General features: G+C 56.9%; 1 protein-coding gene across 1 annotated transcript; it reads right to left on the reverse strand.

Annotated features, from left to right (window-relative positions):
• Window positions 1-2,495: 2,495 nt before the first annotated feature.
• On the reverse strand, window positions 2,496-6,788 carry IRX6 (iroquois homeobox 6). The gene is made up of 6 exons (XM_028126893.2): window positions 6,744-6,788; window positions 5,563-5,820; window positions 4,756-4,865; window positions 4,204-4,511; window positions 2,927-3,541; window positions 2,496-2,590 (listed from the first exon to the last, which is right to left on the reverse strand). Exons 1-6 carry the CDS (start codon window positions 6,786-6,788, stop codon window positions 2,496-2,498), a joined length of 1,431 nt encoding a protein of 476 aa, XP_027982694.2.
• Window positions 6,789-17,272: the final 10,484 nt, after the last annotated feature.

Here is a 17,272-nt window from a genome sequence, read left to right on the forward strand (position 1 = left end):
CTAGAAAGTTTATGAGAAGATGACTGACACGATTAGGAACTGGGATTCTGGAAAAATAATCTGGCCGGGACTGATGTTAGCCAGAATTCTCCCTGAGTCCCAGGCCCCCTTCGTCACACAATCTCCATTTTGATGTGTCATGCTGGTCACCAAAGATGTTTCCTTTCAAAAAAGAAAGAGCATCGATAAAGCAGATTGCATAGATTGACAGTTGAAGGCGTGTTCGAAACACAGAGCTTGTGCTTGTATTATCATGTATTAATCATTGCATTGCTTTTCATACGACCAACTGTAAATCCACCTTTGCCCCACCCTGTGTATTGGTGGGGGTGGAGCCCTCCCAAGGTAGGCCGCCAAGGAGCTGCAGAAGATGCTCACTCCTGGGAGCAGAAGGTCCGTTGCTTCTTCCGAGACCACCCTCTGCAGACACTGAAATTCATGTAAGAGGCCCGGATGCACACCTAGCCCAAGCCTTCTCTTTAAAGAGCAAGGTGTGTGGCAGCAAGATCAGGGCACAGCTGCCCCTTGGGGAGCCTGGATTCCCTTTTCTTAGCCTTCCTGGGCTCTCCAGCCTGCTTCTTCCCAGCAACAGCTCAACACTGGCAAGTGGTATTTCAACATTTCTTCAGGACCCTTCTGACTCCCAGCATGGGAGGAAGACGGGGGAGGGGGGTCAGGGAGATAGCCTGCGGCCTGTCCCCCAGTTTAACCACCCCCTTCCTCTGCAGCCTCCACGGGTCTTAAAATCTCTCTCCCTCCCTTCCCCCCAGGACACGGACCCTCTCCACCCCAGACTCCGGGGACTGGCCAGCTGGCACCAGCGCGGGTCTGAAAGGCCATCCCCTCACCAGGGCGGGTCCGGCGGAGCCCAGCAGGGGAGGCCCAGCTGCCATCCCCGCTCCCATCAACTCCCCACGAGGCCCCGGCCCCGGATGCTCCTCCCTCTTTCCCCTGAGCATCTGCGAGCTCGCGCACTGGCTGAAACCGAAGCCACTGCGCCCAGGGACGCGCGCACTCTGGCGCTGCGCGGGCGTCTGGAAATCTGTCATCCCTCCGCCGCCCAGCCCTGCTCCCCATTGGCGGGCCGGGACCGGAAGTGTTTGCTGACACTGGTTTAAGGGAAAGAATGCCCCGTCTCGCCTCCGGCCGGCCCGGCAAGCTGTCAGACTTCGCCATTCCGCCCCATCCCAGGAGCGCGGGGTCCCAGCGCCCAGTGCCAAGGGACGGCCACGAAGGTCCCCATTGTCCCATCCTCCAAATGAACTCGAAACCCAAGCACGAGGGAAACACACGCAGCTTCCAGACAAGTATCCTGACAGCTCCCACCACCCCCGACCTCCCAGTTCAGTCCCCACCTCCGGCGCCCAGGATTCAGCCCGGAGACAGCCGGGCTGGCGCAGAGAGCGCGGAGTTCCGAGGGCTGAGCTGCAGGGGCCCGGGCCTGGACCCAAACCCTGTCAATTTCTCTCCCAGAAATCGGAGACAGAGGTCTGCAGTCCACACCGCCCTGTCCCCCGGAACCCCTGGCCACTTTCCGTCCTCCCCCACCTCTCCAATCGCCCCTGGAACAGAGAGGCCACACAGCGTAGGTCCGGCTTGATTATTTTTAAGGACACAAGGAATGGGGGCGAGGGGAGGGTGTGGACAGAGGAGATCCTTAGGGGCCAGGTTAGCATGGCAGTTACAAAGTGAGGGGGCGGGGTGCCGAGGAGAGGGAGCAGCTCAGACCCCGAATCCGGAGGAGGGAGGCAGACTCGCCCCGCCTTCCCCAAGGTAACCTACCACTTCCTCCGGGATCTGAGGTGACGCCCCTCACCCCACTCCCAGCTCCGCGTGCGAGGAGAGCTTGTGGGAGGGTTGGTTTCTGTGTCTGTCCGTCTCTTAAGCGCAGGGAGAGCCCCCAGTTCCTGGTGAGGTCTCCCCGCTTCTTGGAGTGAAGGTGAGTTGTGAAGTGGGGCTGATTTCCAAGATGCTTCCGCAAATCGCACCGGTGGCTAACCTGCTGAGAGAGGAAAGGTTGATTAAAACCCGGCGGCCTCCGGGTGGAGATTCCTAGGTAATTGGAGGCCAGGGGTGTCTCCTCCGCAGGGAATCAAAGGTCTAGAAGCAATTTGCTCGCCAGAAGTAACATTTGGACCCCTTTGTGTGTAAATTCAAATAACAATGTGACCCAATTTCCTAAGCCCGCAACTAATCCTGAGAGAAATGACTACAAAGAGCAGAATCTGACAGTAATTGCTGGAGGCTGCCAATTTCTTGGGGAATGGCCTTTTGTGGGGTGACATTTCCTTCCGCCAGGCCTGGCCAGAGAGCCGGCGGGGAGGGGGCAGTGGGAAGGAGACACTGATTGGCAGTCACACCCTGCTTAGGGGTGATCTTGGGGCTGAGTGCGTTCCAAGGACATCACCAACCCCGGGCTGCCCTCCCCAGGTGTCGGGGGCTGCAGAGAGGATTGGAAGCTCTCTCTTAAGCCCCGGCCTTGCAAACTGTGTGCCTCAGGCCCTGCCCTTCACACTTTTCAGGGAGCCCAGGGCCTGCCCAGCCCTAGCAAACCCTGGATACAAGCACGGCAGGGGCTCACTGCCCTCCTCTGCAGGGCGGGCAGGGGCCAGGGCACCTGTGCCAGAGGGTCCTGATGGTGCCCACCTGGTGCAGTTGGCAGGTCCCCGCGTGCCAGTGCAGAGGGGTAGGCTGCCCATCTCTTCAGTCACTGTCTCCCTCGGAGCTTATTACTATTATTTGGCTTTAAAGTGAGGGAACGCTAGGACTACTATCTCTAAGCTTCCATTTCAAAGAGTGCGGTGGGCCCATCTCGTGCCGGGTGGAACCCGGCCGTGCCCAAGCGTCCGAGAGGGTATGCCCCGGCCGGGCAGCACTCGGGCAGGGGTCTTTTGGACACAGTCCCAGCGCCATTGGGGGCCGCTACCTTCTGCTCCGGACGCGTACTGGCACTGCCCTGCTGCCTCCCTCCGCCGCGGGCACGGAGCGCAGCTCAGGGGCAGCGCCTGCATCGCAAACATGGGCTTTCCGAAGGCTCTGGCTCCCCGGCAAGGCTCGTCACGGTCGGAGTCTCTGAGGACCGGGGGTCGCCCGCCCGAGCCTGCGGGCTGTCGGAGAATCAGGCGGCACTCGGGGCTCCGCGGCTTGGGCGGGGTGGGAGGTGCCCCTTCCACAGCGCGGGCTGTCGCCGTGTGCGCCAGGGACCAGATGCGCGGCTTCTGGCTGCAGGGGTAGTGCGTGGTCAGGGTGGGGGCCCCTGGCTCCGCCCGGAGGAAGTCAGCTTCTCCCGATCCCGGGGGCTCATTGAAAGAGAAGCGGGGCGCTGCCAGGCCGCACTCCCTGCGCTCCGGCCGGCCCATGGGAGCTGCAGCGCATGGGGTCGGCAGTGCCTGTGCATCCTTGTGGAACTCTGCGAGCCTGTCCATAGCTGTGATCGCTGCCTCCTCTTCCTCCTCCTCCTCCACCTCTTCCCCCTCCTCTTCCTCCAGGTCCTCCAGGTCACTCAGCCGGAGTCCCCGAGCTTCCCGGCTCGCATTGAGGTCTGCAGGGCGTGAGGAGGGAGTGAGAAAGGCGCCAGGCCCCCGGGGAAATCCGCGGGAGTGCCCATCCCCAGAAGCTTTTAGCGAGATGTGTTCTGCACTGGGGCATTCTGGGAGTCATCCACCAGACTGACCACACCAGCCTTCACCCTGGCCCCAGGGAGAGAACGCCCGCCCCAGCCCTGACCCCATCCCACCGGACTTCTCCTCCTCTCCATTTGCCCCCAGGCCAGGGAAACCCACACGTCTCTCAACCATATAAAGGCGAGGGGATAATTTCTACCGCATTTCCACACGCACAGGTGGCCTGTGTGGGATGTAATGCAGCAGGAGCTAAAGATGTGCCAGACACCTAGGCATTCATCCAGGGAAAGGCTCTGGAGCCCTGAGTTCTTGAAGGGGCCACAGTGCTGTGTGCGAAGGAAATAAAGGGGCTGGCCATAGAGAAGAACTAGGGGGCTGCTTGGCTTAGGCGGCCAGGAAGGGCCCTGCCGAGGTGGTGCTTTAAAGTCCAGAAGAAGCTGGTTCTGTAGGGAAGGCGGGGCAGAGGGTACCAGTGGGCACAGGCCCTGAGGCCTGCAGGTGCCAGGGTCAGCGAGCAGTGCCTTCCATAAAAGCCACCCCGCAGGCAGCAGGCAGCTGGGGTGGTGCATGTTGCTGGTACCTTTGGTGTCGCCCTGTAGGCAGCCCAGCGACTCCTCGGCCCCATCCTCTGCCTTCCTCTCCTCCCCGCCTTTGTTCTTGGGCGCCCAGGTCATCTTGTTCTCCTTCTTGAGGCGCCGGCGCGCGTTGGCGAACCAGGTGGACACCTGGGTGAGGGTCATCTTGGTGATGATGGCCAGCATGATCTTCTCGCCCTTGGTGGGGTAGGGGTTCTTGCGGTGCTCGTTGAGCCAGGCCTTGAGCGTGCTCGTGGTTTCCCGGGTGGCGTTCTTCCTGCGCCCGGCACCACTCAGCTCCACGGCGTTGTACCTGCAGGGAGAACCCGGCTCACAGTCCCGGGGCGGCAACCTGGGCGGCAGGCAGGAGAGGGTGTGCGGCCTGGGAATGGGCTCTGCTCCTGTCCCTCCCGGCTCATCCCCCTCCCCACTCGCTGCCCAGAGCAGCCCTACCTGGGCAGTGGACGGGGAAGGACGTTCCATGCCAGCCACCAGTGCACCCCACACCTCACCGCCCCGCACCTCACCGCCCCGCACCTCACCGCCCCGCACCTCACCGGTCATAGGGGCATTGCCCCAGAGTGGGCTCATAGGGATGATAGGCTCCCGGCTGGGACAGGCTGGGCGTGAAGTTCCCTGCAGTCTCCTTAAATTCATACTGTGCATTCTGGTGGGGGAGGAAGAAAGAATTCAGTTCTCCCTACATTTGGGGAGCAGACGAGGCGGGGTAGTTGCTAAGGGTGTAAACTCCAGAGGAGTCTGGTCTAAGTTAAATTCCAGTACCCACTGCTTCGCATTGGCCGTGTGATCTTGGGAACAGTTGCTAACCACTCCATGCCTCTGTTTCCCCTTGGTAAATGGGGATAATAATGGTCCCCATAGGCTATTGAAGAAGAGCGCTGGGCAGAATCCCTGGTGCAGCATAAGCAGTAGTTACATATTAGCGGTTATGATCACTGTTACCACTTGTGTATCCCTCCCCTCCCCCCACCAGCTGGGGGACTTCCCTGCCTCAGTTTCCAGCAGAGCTGGTCCCTGACCCTGCGTATCTCGGTGACTCTGGGTAAGGTATTGACCTCAGCTTCCTCAGCTGTACATTGAGGTGAGGGAAGTCGGGACTTGCCTACCTCGTGTGTGAATAGAGATGCAAATGTTTTCTAAACAGCATGGACTTCTGCAAACTAACGTGGTGCGAAGATGGACTTCCCCCTTCCACAGCCCGCACCACTGCCGGTCCTCGGGGCCGGGCGTCCCTCCTAGATTTGCCTGGAGATGTCACAGTGGATTTCCCCGCAGCTGCTGGGGCTCTGCCCCTGGGCGGTGGCTTCTGGCGCACAGACCCCGGTCCCACCCCTTGCACTCACCAGCGCCCCGTACAGCGCGGGTGGCTCCGGGCTGTAGGGCAGGTACCCAGGGTAGCTCTGGGCAGCTGCAGCGGCCGCGTAGGGGGCTCCGTAGATGCCCAGGGCTGTGCCCAGCTCCGGTCGCGCACTGCCCAGCAGCCGGCTATCGTAGGGTGCTAAGCAGAGAGCCGCGGCCGGGGTGGAGCCCGAGGCCACATCTGGGACGGAGTGCGGGGAGGATTCGCAGCAAGTGGCGCTGGAATTTGCAGACACCAGAAACTACGGGGCGAGAGAGAAGGCATGGGTGGTCGGAGATCGCTCCTTCATTCAACATCACCTAAAAGCCACCGCGTGCTGAGCATTCTGCTGAGCACTGAACAGGGATGATCCAAAGACGAGATTCATCCAAATGGCCCTCAGAGATGCTCCTAAGCCATTGCTAAGGCTTCAGAAACCCACTCTGCTGGTTCCCTCGCAGACCCCCGCCCCTTCCTCATCACAGGGTCCTGCAAAGGCAGAGCTAGAAGTTGGCCTTGGAGACCTTCATCCAGTCTCACACAGACAGACTCCCATTTTACAGAAAGGGCGTGCAGGCTTGTCCAAGGTCACAAAGGGGGTCAGAGGTCGGGCAGGGACTAGACCCCAGGAAGATATACCCCACACTCTGGAGAGAAACTGGAGAACAGTGGTGGGCGTCCCAGAATTTCTCCAGGAAAGCCTGGTCCCTGCACAACACCCTCACAGGCCTGTAAATCTGAAGGAACCAGAAGCTGGGAGCTTGGACCGACCCAAGGAAATGGGGAGAGAACAGAGGTCAACAACGAACAGCAGCAGCACAGTTGTGCGATGGTCAGCGTCCTGGACTGGAAGTCTCCTTTCCCGAGACCCTCCTGGCCACCTTGCTGGCTATCTGTACAGTAAGGAGGCCTGTCTGGAAGCTCTCTGAGGCCCCACCCGCCTCCTGAGCGCAGGGTCAGAGGGTCCAAGTTTCGGGTCACTTGCTTTTCCAGCTTGCGCTGGGGGAGAGGAACGTTCCCGGCTAGAACCTGAGGACGTCAGAGTGGACGGTGGTAGTTACCTGGTCCCTGCTGCTTCTGGTTTCCCGGGAGACCCATTCGAGAGGAGGGCGCTCAGGGACAGGCCGGTGCACTGGGTACCCCTTCTATCCAGTCGCCCCCGCCCCCCAAGGAGTCGCCTCTTACCTGGGAAGCGCTGCCATACGGGTGTCCAAAGTGCGGGAAGGCCATGGTGGCTGTCCTTGGCTCGCCTGCCTCTTCTTTAGCTTGCTCCCGCCTCAGCCCTGCGGTCCTGCGCCTCCAGCCGGGCGCTGCCTCAGTTCCTTATGCGGCTGCGGGTGCCCAGCGTCGGGTCCTCCGCCCGCTCGGCGTTACTGGAGGCAGAGGCAAGGGCAGACCGGCCGCCAAGCCCTGCGCTCTGGAAGGCGCTGCACCGGCTGCCGAGGTCCGGAAGACAGAAGGGCCCATGGATGAGCGGGGGAAGGGAGGGGAAGCGAGTTTCCAAAGGTGCGCGGTGGCGAGGCAAGGTGAGGCGAGGCGCGGCGCGAGGCTGTGCGGCTCCGGGGGTGTCCAAGGTGGCCAGAGGCTCAACGTGACGTCACGGTAATCCCGGGCCGCCAGGCGGGCCCCCGGGCCCTGGGGCCCCGGGCCACCCAACGTGCCGAGCGCAGCCAGCCCGTGCGCGCGCGCGCACTCTCCCCCACACTTATGCCTTATTCCGGGAGGTTTGTGCCGCTGGTGAGGAGTGTCAGAGACCCTGACCCTCTCTGCTCGGCGCTGTGGATCCTACCCCTTTTCGCTTTACATTCACTCGCGCGCGCGCACACACAACCTCTCCAAATTACCCGGGAGAAGTAGGAGAAACGCCTCCCTCTGCGCCGCGCAGGCCCCAGGCGCAGCGCGCTCACCTCCTCCCTGCGGCCCGGAGGAGGAGAGAAGCAACTAGGCGGCGAGGGAGGAGAGAATACAAAAGAAGGCACAGGAGAAAAAAGCGGAGAAAAGTGGGGGAGACCTGCTAGCGGGAGAAGGCGGAGGGGAGAGGAGAGAGGAGTCTAAGTGAACAGAGGCGCGCGGGGCGGGGAGGGAGCTGGGGCGGGAGCAGGCTGGGCGGCGGTTGCCCAGCGGCAGGTGGAGGAGAGCGGAGGCTCCGGGATGAGTCTCCAGCCGGCTCCCCCGCCCTCCGCCGCAGCAAAGTTTGTTCGCGTCCCTAGCCCCCGGGATCCTTGGGGCGGCGCGGGGCGGCGTTGGTGAACCCCACTGGCCCGCCCGTCTTTGTCCTGGGGATCTGGCTCTGCTCTCCAGTCTCCCCAAATCTAGCTGGATTCAGGCCCTCCACGCACGGGCCTTTGCCAGGGCCTTGACCCCGGGCTTCTCTGCCCCTCTGGCCCTTGCATAGGCCAAGTAGCGCCCCCTCGAGGCCCAGGTTCAGGCGCCCTCAGAATCTACCTGGAAACGCGCCAAGTCTGACCCCTGGCATCTGCAGACCGCGAGCTAAGAGGCCTGGGCACCTCCTGGGAAGGGAGGCTCCGCCGCCTCCCGCGCACCGCCTGCTGTGTCCACGGGGGAGCGGGAGCCGCGGGAAGGCGCCGGCCGGGCTGCAGCGGCTGCGCTCCGCTGGGGGTGGCGCTGGCGAGCCGCGGTGGAGCGGCCCCTTCTCCGCTTTTCGCCTGGACGCCCGGCTGGGCCGAGGGTCTGACCAGCCCGCTTCGTCCCAGGGGGCCTCCGGGGGGCACTGATGGGCGAAGGAGCTCTTTGGGGCCTGAGAAGGGGCTACGTCCTCCGTGCCCGCCCCGGGAAAGCGGCTCTGGTTGGCGAGCGCGGTAGACTCCGCATCCCGAAGGCTCAACCCCTAGGCCCGGAGCAACCTCCCTGGAGGGCCTCCACCCGCGAAAAGGGACGGCCCTTCTGGAGGGCGCTGGCGGCGGCTGCCCGGCTTCGGGGGTTGAGCTCTGGCTTCGGGGGTTGCAGGCCAGCGACCTCAGGAAGCCTGGCCTTCCACTCGCTCTTCCAGGCCCTCAGGGCCCCGCGGGAGGAATAGGGCGCGGGGAGGGGGGGGGGGGGCGGGGAGGGTTGGTCCAAGGACTCAGTTTTATTTTCGAGCTGAAAAGCAAGAACGTCTGGCCCCGAGGTTAGGGTCAGCCCCTCTCCTCCCCGCTGGGTCCTCGCGAGGCCAGGAGGGGGCACAGGGCCAGGGCCAGGTCTGGGCCCCGGTTGCCTCTGGCACCAGCGGAAGGGACGGGTAGGCCCCCCTCCCCGCCAAGCCACCCCTTTAGAGAACGGACATCTCTGGCTCCCCCTTTTTCTCTTCTCGGGGTCTGCAGAACGCGGGAGGCGCTTAACCAAGCCGCACCCCAAACAGCAGGCTCCCCCTGAGGTAAACAGGACGGACTCCTTTCTGAACAGGAGCGAGCCCAGGAAGGCCCTGAGCCAGGAGAAACCTCGCATTCAACCCGGGAAGCTGCCCTCGTTAGAAAGAGAATGATGGTTATCGCCTGATTGATTTAGTGATAAAACTTCCCCGTAATAGCTAGATCCCTTGATTTCTCCAAATGCACTTTGGAGCCATCCACACATTTGCAGCTTGGATACATCTAAGCTTTTTTTTTTTTTTTAAGTGAGAATTGGAGAGAATTCATTAAATTAGTCCCTTGGGGAAGATTACGGCTAATTAATTAATTGCAAACATTTCCAGAGGGAAGCCATGTCAATTGTAACGTAATAAAATCAGGTAGTTGAAATCCTTACTCAGCAACTTAGATTGCCCATTCGTTCCCAAGCAGGTTTTTTTTTTTTTTTTTCCGACAGAAAAATGGGGATGGTGGTGGAGAAAAAGCATTAGCTCTGTCCCCTGGCGATCTGGTTGCAAAGGAGACGCTACCACAGAGCATGTATTGATTTTCAGCTGATTTATAAGACCTCTGTGGTATCAACGCATGCAAAGGGCCTGCAGGCCGCCCTCTCGTCTTTGCTGGCTGGAATTAGAGGAAAGCAGCATGATTTTTCAAAAGAAAAAGAGAGGAGGAGGAAGAACCGTGATGAAGGAAATTGGGACGTAGGGCTACGAAGATACCCCAGCTTATTTTCTTCTTATGCAGAAAAAAAAAATAACAAAGAACTCCACGCAGAAGGGGCTTCAAGCTCAGGAACCTTCCCATTGTCCTCGTTGCTTCGTGGTACCAGGATGTGAAAGCCTCCGGGTTCCAGGCGTGGGAGATCGAGGTTGGATATTTCTTTCCCAGGGAGAGAGGTGGCTCCCACAGCTAAACCTACCCTGGGCTGCTGACATGGATTGCCACCCCCTTGAAGGCTTTGTGGGGTTCCCTCCAATTGGTTCTTAAGGAGTGTCCCTATTCTTCCCATCACGTTGGGACCCCATTTGGGACCCAGAACAAAACCAAGCCAGCCGTTAAACCGGTATCGACCTCTCTCTGGCAGAAAGCGCAGGGGAAAGGCAGTGAGTTTCTCGGAAAGTCCACAGCAGGGTCCCTGCAGTGGGACCTGCTCTCCGGACTGTCCACAGGCGCCCACTTCGGCTTCCGCGCGCGAGGGCTCTGAGCTTCTCCACCGTGCTGGCTTTTTATGGCTCTGTTCCGCCGTGATTCATTTAGTTTCGGGAAAAATGCCCGATGGTGTATGTGTACCCAGAGACTTTTATGGAAGCCAGTAAATAGACCTATCCAATACAGACCCTCCCAGCTGTAGTGAAGGGAGTCAATTAAGCTAATATGTTTCAAGCAATGATACAGAGTCTTTTATGGTATCGAGCAGCATGCCCTGGCATTTCCTCCAGCTGCTCATTAAAACAAATATGCAACAAAGCAAACAATCAAAGGCCCATTTGGAGCAGAGAGTATTAATAGTCCACTTTGTTTATTTCCACATTGCTTTGCTTAAAGGCATTGAAGGTCCCAGCCATCAGAGGAAAGGATGTGTCTTTGACAATAAACTTGAATGCAAGTATCACACACACACACACACACACACACACACACACACACACACACACAGAAATCGTACTGTGTTAACTTGTTAATTTTGGGTTAAATGTCCATATTTCCTACTGATTCATAAAGATAACAGATTTTACCAGGAAAGGGGGCAGGGATAAGCCAGAAATGCCCCCAATCAACTTCAAATGCCTCATAGACAAAATATGTGAGTGCAGGGGCACAATAACATAGATGAAACATGAACTAGGTTATATTGTTTAAGTGCAGATGTGTTAGGGACTGTTAGGAACCGAGAAGAATGAAATGCCCCCAATCTCTGCATGGTGAGCAAGTCCATCTGCACACACATCTATAATTTACACTGACCACTCACCGCAGGTCTTCCCAAGTAAAGCCGGGATGGATGCTCATTGTTCCCACGGAAGTAGTGTGCGTGGCATCTGACAGTGAGAGGCAGGGGGCCCGGCCTTGCCTGGCTACACGTTGTCAACAGCAACTCTGGCATCAGGAGGGGAAAATGCAGAGGCAGTAATTCCCAGATGAGGGTGTTGGTGTTGCTTGGTAGAAAGGTGGCAAATTGAAAGAATGAACTTCTGGATAAAGTGAGAGAGAGAGAGAGAGAGAGAGAGAGAGACAGACAGACTGAATGCAGGGCTCCTGGTGTGTGAGGAAACCAAGTACTAACCTGAGCACAGAGTTCACAAAAGAGAGCTTGTTAATGACCAAATTCCTTTGCATTCATAACATGGTTTGGAGCTTTCTGAAACACCTCTGCTTTTTTCTTTCCTTCTTATTTAAGGCGCATGATGAGGAAGTTGGAGGGGTGAGAAGCAAACCCAAGATCACGTAACCCAGTAGGTGACAGAGGAGGGACCGGAACCCCGACCTTCTGACGGTGGGTCTTCCCACAGGCCCTATTTCAGACCCTGGGAGCCAGGCACTGCCTGGAGATGCTGCTAACGCCCATCGGACCGCGGGAATTCACATGGGGGATTCGCGTGACAGCAGAGCTTAGCAGAGACAATATCTAAACATCTTTAGGAATCAGTAGGAGACATGGACATTTAACCCAGAGACAGGCCACCGGAAGCACCTACGTTCAAGGTCGCGGCTACACGTTTTTATATCAACCTGAATTGTGGAAGAGCCTATGAAATACTTTGGGAGTTTTAGAAATGTGGTGTGGATCATTAATTAAAATGGAAAGCGGCGGGCAGACCCAGCTGTGGCTAAGTATATAACAAAACAAAACCAGCAATGAAACAGTAAATAAATAAAAACGATCCAGTCAAGGTTATGTCTCTGCATGCACATTGGTTTAAAAAAAATCAATTAATTGAATTTAGTGAGTGACTGTTTTCGGGAAGAGAAACGATTTTTAACCTTTGTGTTTGCCTGGTAGACGGGAGGGAGAGGGGGGGGGGGCATTTGGTGCTAGCTTTCCAAGTGGTTGTTGCATATTGAAATCCTTGATTATTGTACTAGTATCCTGTGGCTGGTGACATCTTGCTAACGATAAGCTCAAGGCATCGCAGGTATTTTCAGAGAATTAAAATGGTAACTAAACCACAGAGGCCGGGATTTGAAAACCCGGGAATCGTTTTTTGAAGCTAAAGTCTTTGGGAAAGAAACGCCTGGAAGAAACAAAGGCTCCGTGGATACAGTGCCGTGGCCGTTCTCCCCTTTGTGACGGGGCCTGGGTGTGGTCTTGAGGGTGCGGCTAGGAGCAGAGTCACGGGCTGGACAGATGGGCGGGGCGCTGGGTGGTGCTGGCCCTGATGGCGGCTGGAGACTGCACTTTCACACACAACGCGGCTCACAGTCGGTTCCCAGGGCCATTCTTCCCCCAAAGGGTTTCACTGTCATAGACGTTGAGGTTTTGATTAAAATAGGAGCAGCTTCAAGCCATCTACATTTTGTCTGATTAGTGGCATTCTCTTGCACTGAGGTTTCTCTTGCTTTTAAAGCTGGCTATTAGGCCCGGCCGGCATGGCTCAGTGGTTGAGCGTTGACCTATGAACCAGGAGGTTATGGTTTGATTCCCGGTCAGGGCACGTGCCCGGGTTTCAGGTTTGATCCCCAGTGTGGGGCGTGCAGGAGGCAGCCGACCAATGATTCTCTCTCACCATTGATGTTTCTATCTCTCTCTCCTTCTCCCTGCCTCTCTGAAATCAATAAAAATATATTTTAAAAAATAAAACAAGCCGAACCGGTTTGGCTCAGTGGATGGAGCGTCGGCCTGCGGACTAAGGGGTCCCAGGTTCGATTCCGGTGAAGGGCATGTGCCTTGGTTGCGGGCACATCCCCAGTGGGGGTTGTGCAGGAGGCAGCTGATCGGTGTTTCTCTCTCATCGATGTTTCTGGCTCTCTATCCCTCTCCCTTCCTCTATGTAAAAAATATTTAAAAATAAAAAAATAAAACAAAACTGACTCTTAGGACTGACCAGCAACCTTCTTTCAGGTGCCACGGGGGCCCACGACTCTAGGGAGGCTGGGACCATTTCTGATGTCACACGCTGGCCGCAGTAACTCACGCCAGATCTTCACGAATCGATAAAAATATGGGAAATATATCATTTTTAAAGGAAAAAAGAGAGAGAAACACACGAGACGTGCCCATTAAGGGCACAGCCACCCTACTACCTGCCTGTCGGCCTGGGCCTGCAATTAAAAACATTCTGATAATAAATCTCCTCGCAGCCCCTCGTAATGCTTTTAACTTTCCTGAAGGTTCAAATTGGTATCCCAAAAATGTGCCAGGTCTCTCACAAGGTATTTTATAGGCTCATAAATAAATACGGCAATTAATCTCCGCTGTATTTCTTTCAGATTTGATGACAATTTATTATGGCGTTCACCCGCTCGGTGCACGAAAACTCTAATGCACTTAAAATCGGATTTCAAACCAAACATTTTATGGGAAAATATAGTATTGATCATCCATTTAAAGGTAGCATGAAGATGATTCATAACCTGCTATAAAAAAAGAGATCCCAGGAGGGTCTTACAAATGACTGGGGTGGTGAGATGGTCTATTCATAAAACCCGGGTCTCTTGTTTTCTTCATTTATCTTCGAGTTTTCCAGCACTGATGACTTTCGCATGTTGCTGCTTGAGAAGAAAAATCCCCCTCATGACATTTTTCAGAGTGACAGAGGCTTGTGGGATTGCACCGTATTTTTTTTTTTTTTCTGTTGCCATTCTGTCTGCCGGAAGACTCTCAGGAGCCACGGCGATGTGTCTGTTACTTGGGAGTCAAAACAATTGCCTGACCCGCATCCTAGGGATTTGCCCTTGACCTATGGTGGTGGTTTGAAGCTGTCGTGGGCCCCGGATGGTCTCGGTCCTAGGGTACCACGCATGCTTGAATGGCCTTTGTGCACACACAGTACCAGGTGCGTGTGGGGCTCTCCGAGAATCTGAGGGTGTTGGCCTTTCTTGCCAAGGACCATACAGCCTGTGTGGGAAGAACAGCACGTACCATTCCCGCAGCAGACATGGGCTGGGCGCCTGCTAAATGCTGGCCTACGAGGGGAGGTGTCTGCCCTCATGGAGGCCCCATTCTAATGAGCTACCTGTTTCCACATCCTCCCGGACGGCTCATCCAGCACCAGAGAAAGTGGCCTAATCCCTCCCTCCCTCCCTTTCTTCCTTCCTTCCTTCCTTCCTTCCTTCCTTCCTTCCTTCCTCCCTCCCTCCCTCCCTCCCTCCCTCCCTCCCTCCCTCCCTTCCTTCCTTCCTTCCTTCCTTCTTTCCGGAAGCATTTAGTGAGTGCTTATTATTAAAGAGCACGAGTTAGGAGCTGGGGGTTTGGTAGCCAACAAGACAATTAAAATCCCCGCTCCCGTGGCATTTACGGGTAGCTGTAATGTCTACCTGCAATCGGACAGCGTTTGTTCTGTTTTGTAGACGCTGGAGCCTAAGAGAGCGCACCTTGCCCGGTGTAACAGAACTAGCATGGAAATTCTGGGGTTTGATCTCAGGCTGCTGGCTTCAAAGTCCCGGAAAAAGCACGTATTTCAGCTGGAATGCTTGACTGCCAAGACGATGCCATTTTCAAGAAATAACCCCCCTCGAGGGGCAGGGATCCGGGCTGCTTGTTCCTGTTCTAGCCTGTGGTTGGCTTCCCCGACCGTCTACCCCGATGCGATGGTGAATATCTGCGTGGAAATGGAAACGCTGGGGAGCCAAACAGACGTTTTGTCTCTTTGACACGAATGCTCCGCTGATGTTTTTCCCATTTGCCTTCGACTGAGGGCCAGTGCCCTATGTAGGGTCCGCATGACTAGGACAAACACGGCGTGCTCTCCTGAACCTCGGCTGGTGGGGGAGAAGGAGGGAGCATGGCAGGTGGAACTTTAGGGCATCAGGGCCTCGATTTCTCCAGACCTACCCACACGACCTGCTCCCTGTGTGACATGCTCACCACGTGCTCTCGTCTATCCTCCCTGTCTCTCTGGGATTAAACAGGGGAGGGTTTCTTACCCTCTTTTCACTTTGAGCAAGGGAGGGTCAGAGGGATGAGGCGGCTGGGCCAGGCCACATAGCCGACGGGCATTTGAGACAACCTGGAAGCCACTGAGTCTCTGAGGGTCATGGTCCCCTTATGGGCTCTGGCACCTCCTGCGAGGAAGCACGGTCTGACCTCGGAGATCCGTGCGGGCGGGCGGGCGTGGGGAGGCAGCCCGGCAGCTCTTCCCATCTCTGTGGAGGCGACCGTTCCCTCTTTCCTGTGGTTCTGTGACCGCATTCCCCCTGGAAGCCTTAGCCACCTCTGTTCCTGGCTGTTCAGGTTTGCTCCAACCTCGCGCTCCGAAGACAAAGCGAGTCTGCAGTGTTCACTCCTGTCGATCAGCCGGCACGATGCTGAGGATGAGGCATTTGTTTTATTTTTAAAATATATTTTACTGATTTTTTATAGAGAGGAAGGGAGAGGGATAGAGAGTTAGAAACATCAATGGGAGAGAAACACCCATCAGCTGCCTCCTGCACACCCCCCACTGGGGATGTGCCCGCAACCAAGGTACATGCCCTTGACCTGAATCGAACCTGGGACCCTTGAGTCCGCAGGCCGACGCTCTATCCACTGAGCCACACCGGTTAGGGCTGAGGATGAGGCATTTAACTGACAGGGACCAATCGCCAGCATGACCTCGGCGTGGTCCTCCTGGCCTGCTTTCCTCCTCTGCCTCGAAGCGGGCATCTCTCAGCGGCGGCGCCTCGGATGGCTCTGGGACCACGCGGCTCTGAGTCCACAGAGATGGAGGCACCGGGCTCGGCGTCGATCTCGCGGCTGGAAGAAAAGGACCTGGACAGAGACGGCATGAAATACACGAGGGGGATTAGACTGTCAGGGCAGGACGGAGGGCATAAACCATTTCCTGTCACTCTCCAGCTCGGGGGCAGGGGCAGAGCAGAGGGGAAGCCTGCAACTCCAATTATGAAATATAAATTCAGCCAAACATACAGGGGCCAGCCCGCGAGCAGACACTAACCGCTAACGCTCCCTTTCCGTGAGAAACACCACAGGGGCCGGAGAAGCAGGGTGGGGATTAAGGGCATCTTGCTGCCTGGGGGCTAATTTATGACTCAAGATTATGCAGTGAGCGGAGAAAGGGAAATGGGCATTTTGGGGTTTCTCTGCAAAAGTTAAATCCAGGGAACTGGCTGCACACGCTTGATGATGAAGAAGAAGACAGCCAAGAACTACGGGGAGCAGAACCGCGAGTGGCTGGGAGACTTTGGACAGAAGCTTCTGGAAGCCCCGGCTTCCGCGTCTTCCAAATGGACAGCGTGAGGTCGATGGCTGCAGGGCGCCCGAGCTCCTCTTTGCGGGAGTCGGGTCACAGTCCCTTCTCCGGGGCTCTACGCTCTTCTTCACCCAGGGAGTGTGGGCCCTGGAAAGTTCTTTCTAGCGTGGATGGTGCATGGAAACGTTGGGAGCATCGTTAAGACGCATCCACGCTCAGCCTCGCCCTCTGAGATGGCGAGCAAGCCTGCGTGGGGCCTGGATATCTGCATTCATGGAAAATGGAAAGTCCAAGTAGGACAGGCCCATGGGAAACGGCCTCGCCACCTGTGAGGGGGCGTCATGGACCGTGTAACGGACACCCCCTGCCTGCCTCTTCCTGGCGAAGCACCCTGAGGTTGTCTCGGTGCCACGCGCGGTCGTGGCCCCGGGCTCCTGGCTTTCTGGCGTCCTTGGCTGCAGGGTGCGAGGAGCATGCCATGTGACCAACTTCAGCCAAGAAGACGTAGAGGAAACCAGCAGGGAGGGTTCTGGAAAAGTCTTTGTTTTTATCAAAGAGGCCCTAGCTGGTTTGGCTCAGTGGATGGGGCATCGGCCGGTAGACTGAAGGGTCCGGGGTTGATTCTGGTCAAGGGCATGTGCCTGGGTTATGGGCTCAATCCCCAGTGTGAGGTGTGCAGGAGGCAGCCGATCCATGATTCTCTCTCACCATTGATGTTTCTCTCTCTCCCTCTCCTTCTCCCTTCCTCTCTGAAATCAATAAAAATATATTAAAAAAAGAAAGAAAGAACGAGGCAGGGGTGGCACCCTCTCTCCTTGAGTCTTGATCATGGGCATGGTGACTGGAGTGGAAGCATCCATTGAGCCACTCATTCAGCAAATGTTTATTGAGCACGTGCTCTGAACGAGGTCAACTTGCAAAGCGCTGGGATGCCGCGGTGAGCGAAACCAAGTGCCTGCCCTCACGGAGCGGGCCTTCGGAGCAGAAGACGGACGCGGCACTCAGGCAACATGTA

Source organism: Eptesicus fuscus, chromosome 21, assembly GCF_027574615.1.
Source record: "Eptesicus fuscus isolate TK198812 chromosome 21, DD_ASM_mEF_20220401, whole genome shotgun sequence".
Lineage (NCBI taxonomy): Eukaryota > Metazoa > Chordata > Mammalia > Chiroptera > Vespertilionidae > Eptesicus > Eptesicus fuscus.

Coding starts and splice junctions, on each gene's coding strand:
- IRX6 (XM_028126893.2), bottom strand. CDS start 6,788: ATGGCCTTCCCGCACTTTGGACACCCGTATGGCAGCGCTTCCCAG. Junction 5,821..6,743: donor CGTATGGCAGCGCTTCCCAG/GTAAGAGGCGAC, acceptor CTCGCCCCGTAG/TTTCTGGTGTCTGCAAATTC. Junction 2,591..2,926: donor GTACGCGTCCGGAGCAGAAG/GTAGCGGCCCCC, acceptor CCCGCCCTGCAG/AGGAGGGCAGTGAGCCCCTG.